Source organism: Typopeltis vanoorti, chromosome 14 (genome assembly GCF_054136105.1).
Source record: "Typopeltis vanoorti isolate ZY-2024b chromosome 14, IOZ_Tvanoo_1.0, whole genome shotgun sequence".
In the NCBI taxonomy this organism is placed as follows: Eukaryota; Metazoa; Arthropoda; class Arachnida; order Uropygi; family Thelyphonidae; genus Typopeltis; species Typopeltis vanoorti.
This window is the reverse complement of record NC_143562.1, coordinates 47,641,193-47,653,603: the sequence shown is the minus strand read 5'-3', so window position 1 is coordinate 47,653,603 and position 12,411 is coordinate 47,641,193. Positions and strand designations below refer to the sequence as shown.

Below are 12,411 nucleotides of genomic sequence, written 5' to 3'. Positions count from 1 at the left end.
TTAAATACTCCAAGAAACAATACCAGCAGTAACAGAGAGATTTTGACTAGGAAAGAAAAAAGACATTAGAAACTTATTGAGGATTAGAACTAATTCTTCAAATTACAGGAAAAAGTAATTTGAAGAATTAGATAAGAATATTAATAGCGTGATATCAGGAAAAAAAAATAAAGGTAAACGCATGTATGAAATACCACCTATTTTAGTTGGGTAGGAAAACAGTGAATTGCTAAAACAGGCGTTGAAATTATCCTACACCAGAATTTTTAAAACGATACAAAAAGACAGAAATATATAAATATATCTCTAAGTAGGTTAGGAATAAAATAAAATTATTAAATAAAACTCTAAATATATATATTTAATGTCAACAGTCCCGAGGTTTTCTAATTTAAGTTAAATTAGAAAACAGAAATGAAGAATTTTACAAAACGTTACAGAAAACAGTTAAAAATACATGAAATTAATTCTCACGAGGTTTAAACCTCCTGAGATATTTAACGCAAAAATTGGAAACGAAATTTTATCTCAGAAATATGTCAGACATTGAAACAACTGAAAACAAAATTTAGTAAGATCACTTCAGTTTTGTACAGATGACGAATGTAGAATAAATAATCCTTTTTAATCAAAAGAATCAAATAACGTCGGAAAATACCAGAGGATATATACATGTACCATAGATTATATAATAATAAAGTAAACTGTATAACAATAATTATAATAATAAAAAACAAATAAACGAAATGTTGGGCATCTGCTGCAATAGGAAACGATCATTGATTATCGAAAGAAAAATTTCGACTCCAGCAAAATAAGAATGTTATAAAAATAACGTTATATCAGAAACGTGAAAAAAAAATAAATATAAATAAATACAAAGAAATAAACTAAAGCAGAATTATTACAAGAAAACAGTATAAGAATACTATAATAAAAACAAAAAAAGACTGTTTTCCATAAAAGGATATTAGTAATGAGGATCATATAGATTTCCATTGGTTAAAATATTACATCAAAATTAAACAAGCAGCATGAGAAGCATCACTATAAAATCAAATTGGAAAATGTAAAACAAAACGTTTACCCTGGTATACTCAAGAAATAAAAACACTATCAGAAAAATAATTAATTTAATAAATGAAATAACAACAGAATAAATGCTTATCTAAATAAATTCGTAAAGTACACTGTATAAATTTAAAAATTTGCAAATATTTAAAAAATATATATTACACTTAATCAGATAATAAGCACGCCATCTATACCTTCAAAACAAATTAAACCATTTTTAGTCACTCTTAAAGGATTACAAATCGTCTTCCGTTTATTTATTTTTTCATTCCATCGGAAACATAATAAATGATTTCTTCGTGACTGCATTTTCCTTTATATTTTAAAAAATTTAAACACAAATTTAAATTTACCTTAAGGACGCACTCTAGGTATCTCATCTGCTTGATATCATCAGGAGTAATATCCCGAGTGAGGTCATCTCCAAAAATCATATCCAACTCTTCGTGAATTTTCATCTGTACGTCTTCTTCTAGACTTATGTTAAGGAGAGCCCAGATAAGTCCTACTGCTGTTGTGTCGTGACCCTGTGATGCAATTTTTCAATTATTTCTATTTCTTTCTGTTTTATATAAATCATATTTAAAATATATTTACTATTAAGGATAATGTGGAATTCTCTGTACTGAAATGCGATTATGAATGTTTTATTTCCGTATAAGTCGACCGTTCTACTTTATAAGAAAGAGAAAAATGTAGAGATGTTATTCTGTAAATAAACTTTAAGAGCTAGACAAAAATATCTCAAATGTTGTATGGCTGTTGTGTTTTCAGCAGAAAATAGAATGAGAGTAAAAGAATATACAATACATTCGTAGATGTAATGGACAAAAAAATGGAAACAGTGACACGTTTCGATTAATATAGCGTTAGTCCGCCGTGGGCGTCTAGTACAGACTGTATTCTTCGAGGGAAATACTCTGTCAGTGCATGGAACTCAACAGGAGGAATTTGACACCATTCGTCCGACAGAAACTGAATCAATTCGCCTTTGCTCTTTGGAGGTGGGAAACGTTGCCTGAGAGCTCGCTTCAAAATGTCCCATAAATGTGCTATAGGATTTAAGTCTGGCGATTGAAATGGTCATGACAGACAGGACACTTCGTCGTCATGTTCTGCAAACCACTGGGTAACCACATTCGCTCGATGAATGGAAGCATTATCCTGTTGAAATGGCTAGCTGCGTATGAGAAAAGTGTGTCAACATGGGATGAAAATGATTACTTATGATTGAAAGATAACGTGCAACATCCACTTTGCCTTGCAATACAACAAGTGGACCCAAATCATGCCATGAGAATGTCCCTCAGATCATTACAGAACCACCGAAACATTTAAACCTTTCACAGTTGGAAACAAGTACTCTGGCTGGTAATCTTCCTTCAGCTGACGCCACATACGTATTCCTCCATTTGTAGCAAAAAGTGCGAATGTGGATTCATCAGATAATACCACATCTCTCGACCGTTGTGTAATCTACTGCCTGTGATCATTATACCACTGGCGCGACGACGTGCGTTAACGGAAGTGATCAAAGGCTTGTGTAAGGCAACTCGTCCGTGATATCCAATTCTGTGTAGTTTCCGGCGCAGAGTTTTTGTCGAAATGGGTTTCTATCGACCGGTGTTGAATTTTTCACACAATTGCTCAGCAGTAGCCCGCCACGAATTGCGATTCTTAATTGCACTTCATGGTACAGTACACTAACACTCGAACGTCCCTCTTTTGCAGTATGCGTTTTCTTCCAGTATTGCATTTCCCAGATGATGTTTGTCCTGTCGACTGCCATTCTGATATAACCGTAGAGACTGTTGCTCGAACATGTGCAATTTCATCCTTTCTGGTCAAAAATATGCCTTCCAGCCTGGCTCCAGCAATCACGCCCCTTTCAAAATCACCGAAGTCCTCTGTGGATTCCATTCTGACATGCAATGAACGGAGGCGGGCCTCCGTTTGCCTTTATACACACACGTCCCTATGAATGTCGGGAGTATATTTGCATATCAATTGCATCTGTGTTTATTGCGTCGTAGACGCTGCATTGCGACTACAGATGACGCGACTGGATAGCTCATTGTAACTTCTTTTTTTTTTGTCCATTACATGTACATATGTACACATAGTGTGTTAAAAAGTTATTATTAGATTGATTTAACATGAATGAATGAGTTTTAAAGAAGAGTTGATATGTACAATTTGAATATATCGGTTTAGAGGAATTTTAAGTTTTGAATCATATTTTAATAACACAAATAGTAATCCATACGTGATTTTATTGGTCATCACTCAGATTTTTAACAAATATAAAGATAATTATTCACAGAAAAATTATTAAGTTTAACTTGTGAGATGAGTGACAGTTTTATGACAGTTATGAGATTCGGATGGCTAGTTCAGATTTATTGCTATTTAATAGAAGACTTAATTTGTTCCTTTTTGTAATTGAAACTATCAGCATATAATAAGATAACAAAGGTTTGTTGCATTTGGCTGAACCAATCTCTACTACAGGACTTAATAATAAACATGCAATGAAACAAGAACAATAAACTAAAGTCATTCTTTACTCTTAGGTTTGAAAATGCACAGTTAATGCCTTCCTGAAACTTAAAGATGCAGTGAATTTGTTACTATATGATTCCGATTTAACAACTCTAGATCATACATCTCAAAAGGCATGCAGGCTCTATCATTAAAAATCAGCTGCCAGCAATGAACTGTGGATGTTTAACTCCCGGATTCGGGTAGATTTTTGGTAGTATTATTACTTTTCTTCATTGTTATATACTTGATTCAGTATATGGACTGTATGTATAACGATACAATGCTGCTGCTGCGAGATGTAGTGCAAATTGAAAATCTCGTAAATGCAAACCACTATAATATTTTTGTTATTCGTTAAATAAAATTACAGCAATAAAAATTCTATTAGAAATAAATAATTTTAAGCTAATTTTACGTTTGTTTGTTGCGCAGATTTCTAATTCTTTATAAATTAGAAATATTTAGAAATTCTAAATAAAAATTATAAATTCTATGAGTCAGCGAAAACTGCATCGAATCCTCTCAGTCTGGAATGACATTTCCTCAGAGAAACAGATTAGAAGGTATTTGTGTATTTTATGTTAACATGTTTCCGAAAATTTGTCTAAATCTTTTTAATTATTTGAGTTTATATCAATCTCAGGCCAGTGATGCTGTCACTGGCCTGAGATTTGTAATAAACATACCGTAAACTGATTTTTCATCTCCATAAAACAAGAAAACCGGCAAGAGAACATACGTAGGTAGCAGACAATACGACGGCCTCATAACCTAGATTATTTCTATCGAAATTTTCCAATGTCTTCGAAAAAAAATATTGCTTTTAAAAACAATTGATGTTATCGACCATCACTGATGGTATATCATCCTAAGAAATAAAAAAATAAAAAAATAGCAGTCAAGCTGAATCAATGAAACATTTTGACAAAAATGTTGGTTTGATCATACATGTATAATCCATCAGCTCGGTCTGTCTACTCACTTTATTTGATATCCCTACATGCACTTCGCATATCATATTCGACATTCTGTTATCTTTTTCGTGTCTCCTTCACGTTAAAAACCAGAGGTATGACTATTTTCTACGTTAAATTGGTATGTAGAGAATCCATAGTTCTGGGGTAAGTTCAGAAATGTATATTTACTTTTGACTATATTAATAATTCAGAGTCAAGTAATTAAATTAAATCAAAAATCTCTTCGACAAAACATCTTACCTCAAACATAAAGGTGTCCACTTCCTCTTGGATAGACTCCACAGTCAATAGGTTTTGATTCATATGAAGTTCTACTAGCAGATCTAGAAAGGCCAACTTTTTCTTAACGTATTCTGTTTCCTCAATGGAAGTGGATTCATTTGAATTACTACCTGCATTTTTGAGAGACTCTTTCTTCTCGATAATTATCTAGAACATGAAAAATACATTTCAGTATTCTCGTAGATTCATTCTCACAGGCCATCCATTAAATACATTGCGATAATCTCAGAGAATCTTAGTAAATATCCACGATTATAGAACAAAATTCATAAATTTCTAAAATGATTCGTCAACGATCCCCCTTAATTTTGACCCATGTTTAATAATGTAGATTTTTATCAAGTACATTAGGAAACTTCACTTTGATATGTTATGGAAATCTAAAAATTCAAGTGACAAAAAATGTTTGAAGTTTCAAACTTTACACTCTGTGATACTTAACTATGTATGTGTAGGAAAAATTATAAATACAGTGGAACCTCGGTTGTCGAACTTAATTCGTTCCCGAAGGCGGTTCGAAAACCGAATTGTTCGAAAACTGAAACCATTTTCCTATAAGAATTAATGTAAAATGAATTAATCCGTTCCCGATCCCCAGATGATTGTTTATTTAAACCTTTACAACAGTACTTCATGCATAAGATCGTATACAAACATAATGAAAATGCATAAAATCTTACATAAAAAGAATAAACACAATAAATAGATAAAATATAGACGAAAATCGATCGCCTCTTTATTTTTGAGTATTGTACAGATCGTTGATTTCGCCATACCGAACTGCATAGCAAGATCCGAGACACGAACGCCATTTTCCTGTTTGGATATGATTTCTTTTTTCATCTCTATCGTGGTGGTTCTAACAACTTTTCTTTTCGCTTTGCTGCTATCACTATTCTTCTGCGGTCCCATGGTGGCTTAATTAATAATAGTTTATGGGGGAAAAAAAACAACAAAGCATAAAAAAATTAAGAAAACTCACTGCAAATTCGAGCAGGTGTCTGCACTGGACGAAGGCTGCCGCGTAACAGACGCTTTCCCGCCTTACAGCTAATGTTCGGAAACCGAAATTCTGGTTTCCCGAACATATTTTCTGAACAAAAAACCGAGGCGTTTTTTGTTCAGAAAATCTAAAAAACCTAGACATTCTTTTCCACTCAAGAAGCCCTTTTTACACCTACCCAGCATCTAATTCTGTACAAATACGAAATCCTCCCATCGTTAGAATACTGATCAGACATTTGGAACAGTGCCCCCAAAACCTTCCTAAAATTCTTGATGCTGTCTAGAGGAGAGTAATTCGGCTCATTCTAAACCTTTCTACCCTTTCTAAACAGACTCACTTCAGCCTTTATCTCACAGATGCAATGTTTAAGCTCTGTCTCTTCTCTTCTATGGTCGCTGTTTCGATGAACTAGCAAACACCATGCCTCTGCTTTCTATTTTGCCTGTTAAAACAAGAGCAGCAGCTATCCAACATTTCTTTTCAGTACAACTGTAAACACATCCAAAAATCTTCCAATCCATGAAGACATCCCACTCCTAGAAATAAACAGGCTAAAGTCAAGGCACCCTCCAATCTTAACAGCAAAAAATCTTGAAGAGACAAGTTTCAACATGAAGGAGAAGTGGAAAGAGTCCTAACACTTCAACAGGGATCTTCCATGAATTAGTGGACCCAACACAGATACCTTCGGGTTTTGACCTACGTCGGAAAACTTGGTCTACCCTTAACCGAATCTGCACCAACCATGACAGATGTGCAGACCACCTTTACAAATGAGCCATGATTGCCTCACCCAGGTGCGACTGTGGATCACCTCGCCAGACAATTAATCATATTACAGCAGACTGTGTCCAACGTGCATACAGTGGAAATCTGTCAGACTTCATCCATGCTACACCAAGTGCAGTCGACTGGATAATCAATCTAGACATTCAGTTGTAGCCTATTCTTGAGTGTCTCTTTTATGACTGGATTATGTCTTCTTATTGTATATATGTCTATTACTATGTCCATGTATATTAAGGATTAATGTAATGTAACTTTTCATGTGTGAGCCATACGCTAAATAAATGTAAACACATCTAGCCTGCTTCTCCTCATACCCATTTATTCCAACTATCTCTGTCCTCTGGAACAGTCTCCCTGATAATGTATTTCCAATAGCTTCCACTTCTAATTCTAGAAGAATGTCAGTAGATTTCGTCTATCTCAATCCTTACCTGCACTTCACACACGACACTCTATAGCTTTAATGTGCCCCTCGTGTGTTGGATAAAAAAATAAAAAACTTAACGAAATTTAATTCACTTGAATCTATGTATACGAAAATGCTCTTGCACAACAAAAGATTATGTTCTTTACACTTGGTAATGACACAAACTTATTGACCTACCTTTTGCGTAAAGTCGTGCATCGCCTCCACAGATTTCTTGAACTGCTTCCCAGCAGTTGAGAAATTGAAGTATATGAAGTCATTCCATAACCAAGGCGTGAACATTCGTTGAGGGAATAATACTTGAATCCTATAGAATTCAAATGTAACACTTCATTCAGCGTTAGAAGCCACAATATTTATCTTGGCTGCTATTGAAATAGAAGAAATAAGGAAAAATTAAGTGATGCAACACAATTTACTGATCGATAAATGAGTAAGCACTGAGTGATTCCATTTTCTTTTGTGATCTGTGAGAACATCTCCTGCAACTAGGTATATAACCATACAGCATTCTTCTGAACGTTTTAATCAGTGAAATCAGGTCAGCGTGTGTGTGTGTGTGTGTGTGTGTGTGTGTGTGTGTGTGTGTGTGTGTGTGTGTGTGTGTGTGTGTGTGTGTGTGTGTGTGTGTGTGTGTGTGTGTGTGTGTGTGTGTGTGTGTGTGTGTGTGTGTGTGTGTAAGAGAGAGTCATGCAACTGGCCAGCTAGTTAAAACATGGTTTAAAACACTTTTCTTAACCTTGGTGGTAGAGCCCCCCCGGGGGGCGCTGTGAACGCTAAGGGAGGCGTAAAGCGTTATAATACTACTAATATAATAATAAACTTGACATAATAAACTTAATATAAAAAAATTGAGACTTCATTTGTCGAACAATGAACCTAATATCGAAAAATTAGCAGGATCATCAGGCTCAGAGTAGCCATTAATGATTGGCTTATTACATACAGTAAGTTTACATCTTTTTTGAGTAAAAATTAATTTATATCAAAGTCACTCATTTTTAATTAACTATCAGTTCAAATATGTTGATGGTAATTTAGGTTTGCCTAATAATATATTATAATTATCTTATTAAGTCATTAACCTAGTGTAAAATAATAAACTTAAATATTAAACCATTATCACCTTACACATATGCTGCCTATCCAAACACAGTGTATTATTTCATTCGTATGCACACAAAGGAACTGTCACGCAGATAGCCAGCAACATGCAACTCATTGTTCGCGGAAATTGTGCACTTTAGTCTTGATGTCCGAAAGCTTAATTATTCTTCAGCAGCAGGCAAGTTTTTGCATTTGACCCTTTCAGAATCTGATAGTCGTTGTAGATTTTAAGTGCAATGGGTTATATATCAAGGCCTAATTCTTGTTAGAATTCTTTCTGCTATTCAAGAGCAGGAGTTTAGATTGGAAAATACAGTAATCAGCTCGTGGAAAGGAAACATAGAAATCACGAAGATAAATACATCAGATACAGGGGACGCCACACCGCATGGGTCATTTTTATAATGATCCCATATACGAGAGTATAACTAGCCACTCTACAGTACCTGGATGAGGAGAAAGAAAAAACTCTTTACATTTAATTTGAATAACTGTGTTCACTGAGGGAACTCATAAGAAGGGAGATTGTTCCAGTAGCAGTAGAATCAGCCAAAAAATATTTTAAAAAATTGTTCTGTAATTTTGGAGTTGAATTATGAAGAGATGTTGAATAGCTACGGTACTTGTTTAAACAGGATTTAGGAGAGAGTGGGAAAATTATCGATGAGTTCTGATAAGCTGTGTTATGGAAATGTTCGTAGAAGCAAACAGCAGAATCTGAACATCTGTATGAGAGTGGAGTGAATTAATGAGATAATGGACCCTAACCTAATTAACCTAATTGCTTTCTTCTATAATTATCGAAGTATTTTTATGGAACTCTTAGGAGGACTACTCAAAATGTTAGAGCATTATCTAATGGTTAGCAATTTCTTAATTTATAGAAGAGAATGTAAGGGATCAGAAGTAAGGTAACGACTTGAGCGAAAGAAGGTAATCACTGTAATATATTTATGCCTAGAGAGAGAGAGAGAGAGAGAGAGAGATTTGATGTCAGGATAATCCCCAGAAAATGAGAAATCTTGTCTAGAGATTTTATGTTGTCCAAACTAAGACACGAAGAAAGTTATTTTTTTTTTTAAGTGTGCCACCAAAACCAGTTTTGCTGAGCGTTTTTTCATTTCTTAAGTTACCAGGAAATCATGTCTTTTTTTTTTTCATACAGATACGATGCTGCCTAGATCCGGTTTGTGCTCATCAACATCTAGCAATAAAAAGCTACAGGGGTTTATCACAAAAAATAGCAGTAATTTCACAACTGCTATCAGCTGCTGGATATGTGATCAAGAGTGCTTCGCTTGATTACTTTCTTAATGTTTCTGACAACTCGTGAATTAGTTTGCGAATAAATTGGCAGGAATCCCACATCTTAGTGTTCTTGACACATTTTCATGACATTCTTAACTGGTGTTTGCAATTATCGATTGATGTCCGCATCCACGAATCTCAATCGATGCTTGTATATCGTTTTTTCCGCATTGGTCGCAATTTGTGCTAAGATTAAATTATCTGATAATGATGTACCTACCATTTTAAATGTGTTAAATATTCGTGGCTGCCGTCCTTCTGTGCGTGTATTTGCACTCCCATCACGGATTCTAAAGAAATACAAAAACACAGCAAGTTAGCAATGGTGACATTTAAATCTCACTTCACAATAACAAGGATAACAATTTGGAGGGGGGGTGGAGTGGGGGGGGTTCGTTTTAAAAGCTGAGCTGAATTTTAAGGACATCTATAACTCCGCTCCCCTCCAGATATTCACACATGCACACTCCGTTAATTATGGACTCAAATTTTAAATGAAATAATAAACGCGAAAATATTACTTCAAATTATCATCGTAATGAATATTTGTGTTCTATAAAAATATATTTCATATAAATAATAAAGTGTTTCGTTTTGCAGTTAATGCAAATTCATTTTGATAACCGAGAATTATATTTATGTTGTAAATGGTTGTATTACCACTCCTTCAACAATAACTTTGATCGTGGAGTGTTGAACAGTGACTTTAGTTATTTCACACAATTTAGAGATTTTGTCCTAAACTGCGTTACAACCTCTGAAAGTCGTAGACATTACTCAAAATACATTTCGAAATTAGAAAAAAGCAATATTCACGAAAAAAATAATAATAAACGTGCAAATAGTAAAAGTAGTCAAAACTTCAAAGTTATCTTAAAAATAAAACTCCATAAATGAAGTTTTACTTTTAAGATAACTTTGAAACTTTTAAGATAACTTTTTTTTAATGTGCAGACATATTCCATAAATTATCTTATCATCTGTTCCATAAAAATTATTTGCATTTAATTTGCCACACATCTTAATATTTGTTTTGAAAACTGTTGATTTGGTAATCTTTTATCGCCATCAAATTCTTGATATGTGCTCTGAAGAGGAAAAATACTATGAGAGTTCTACGTTATTAAGTTTACTTTATTACTAACTTCCTATCAACAGTTTTGTTCCTGAAAAATAACTCAATTCTATTTATTAGCTTATAATGATACAACCGCAGGGATACCATCTTGTGAAATCATTATATTACTATTGATTGTAATATACATTTTTCTCCGTGTGTTCCACTGACCTGCTTGAGGGACGAAAAACCCCGCCAGCTCCATATACAAACGGCTAATACATCTTTAGTTGAAAAATCATCTATACCGACTGAGCTATGGAAGCTCTTCTAACTAAACTTGATAAATTATTTTTCTGAACCCCTCCACCACCTAAATCCTGTCATCAAAATCATGCTATGTTAACTTTTCCTCTTCATTTAAGTGACCACCATACCATTTTGAATTAGTTCTACTCACACGTTACTGAATGCTAACAGTCAACTATCTTTCTATCATCTTCACCTTTAATATGATTTTCCCATTTATATCATCTTTTCACTCCCTTAATTTTTTTTTCTAAACTCTCATATCTGCTTTCTTCGATTAACTGTTTTATTTCTAACGTATCTTTCAAATTCATAACTTAAGGTTTCCAGCACTCTTTGAACGAATTCAAACAAACCCTAAAATCTACTTCCAATTTCAAATCGGTTTTTACAATTGATACACTTAGCCGCCTTTCGAGAAAAATATACGAATCATAACGAAAATTAAATATCTCATTCGCCGAATATACTGTGTGTATATATATATATATATACACTCATGTTCGTAGAAACTGCATCAGCTGCTGTAGCAATTATTTTTTGCAATTAAATTTGAATGCCTATTTGAAAAGGGATAATACAATAATTTCACAAATAATGAAGAAGGTAGTATAACATTTTTATTTTTTTATTAATATTTGGCTATTTTAGTACAAGTTTGTGACATAATTAGGAAATGACAACAAACTTGACAAATTTGCAAATATTTCAATATGGAGTTTACAGTGATATGTTCACTAGAAAAACAAATACCGGTATGAAACTAAAGTTCAACTACATAGTTTTACTAATATTCAAAGCTAATGTTTCACTTTTTGCTGTTTAGTACTTCGTGGGTCCTGTTTCCTTTATTACAGCTTGGCATCGGTGGGGCATTTACAAGATCAATTTCCTTTTGGATGCAACTGTCAATTCATGGTTCCATATCCTTATAATGACTTCTTGGAGCTACCGAAGTGTTTTCAGCTTCATCTTGGGTATTTCAGACAGATGCTCCAGAGCGCAGGTATGAAGACGCACATTTCCCCTTTGGTTGAAAGGAGGACATTCGAATTCTGTCCACGACTCGAGAAACCATTATAAGAGCTTATCAGCTGAAGGTCAGTTAGCCATTCTCATTCCGAGGTGAATGAGTTTTTATTTAAAACTCATCCACCAAGGTGCAGGACAACACACGCAGTTTTTTTTAAGTTATAATATACTGGCCTCGTGATGGCAAGTTAAGTTGCTTCACCATAATTCAAGTAAAATCTGGCAGTTTGGGTTGACTCCACTTTGCCTCCCACAGACTACCACTAGCAAGGGCGAAACCATTCGCTCTTCATCTCAATTGGTTTTAATAAAATATAGAAATAACAGTGCAAAAATAAAATTTGTAATAAATCTGTACAAAATGTATAACTTCACATTTTATCTTCAACGTGAACATAGATTAAAATTCAAATTGATTAGTAGATAATTTATACCTTGTTTAATCGAGTATAAAACATTTTCGTTACATACATTTCAAGTTAAGAAACACAATAAACGT

At 33.9% G+C, this 12,411-nt stretch overlaps 1 protein-coding gene across 1 annotated transcript in view; it reads right to left on the bottom strand.

Moving 5' to 3' along the window:
- The window catches only part of LOC150099429 (cytochrome P450 4C1-like), a 70,774-nt gene that overhangs the window by 15,998 nt on the left and 42,365 nt on the right, over positions 1–12,411 (bottom strand). The window contains exons 5-8 of the mRNA XM_090403609.1: positions 9,735–9,804; positions 7,277–7,406; positions 4,836–5,024; positions 1,428–1,601 (exon numbers count right to left, since the gene is read on the bottom strand). Of these exons, the coding sequence (XP_090259735.1) occupies positions 1,428–1,601; positions 4,836–5,024; positions 7,277–7,406; positions 9,735–9,804 (563 nt within the window). The remainder of the gene's footprint in view (positions 1–1,427; positions 1,602–4,835; positions 5,025–7,276; positions 7,407–9,734; positions 9,805–12,411) is intronic.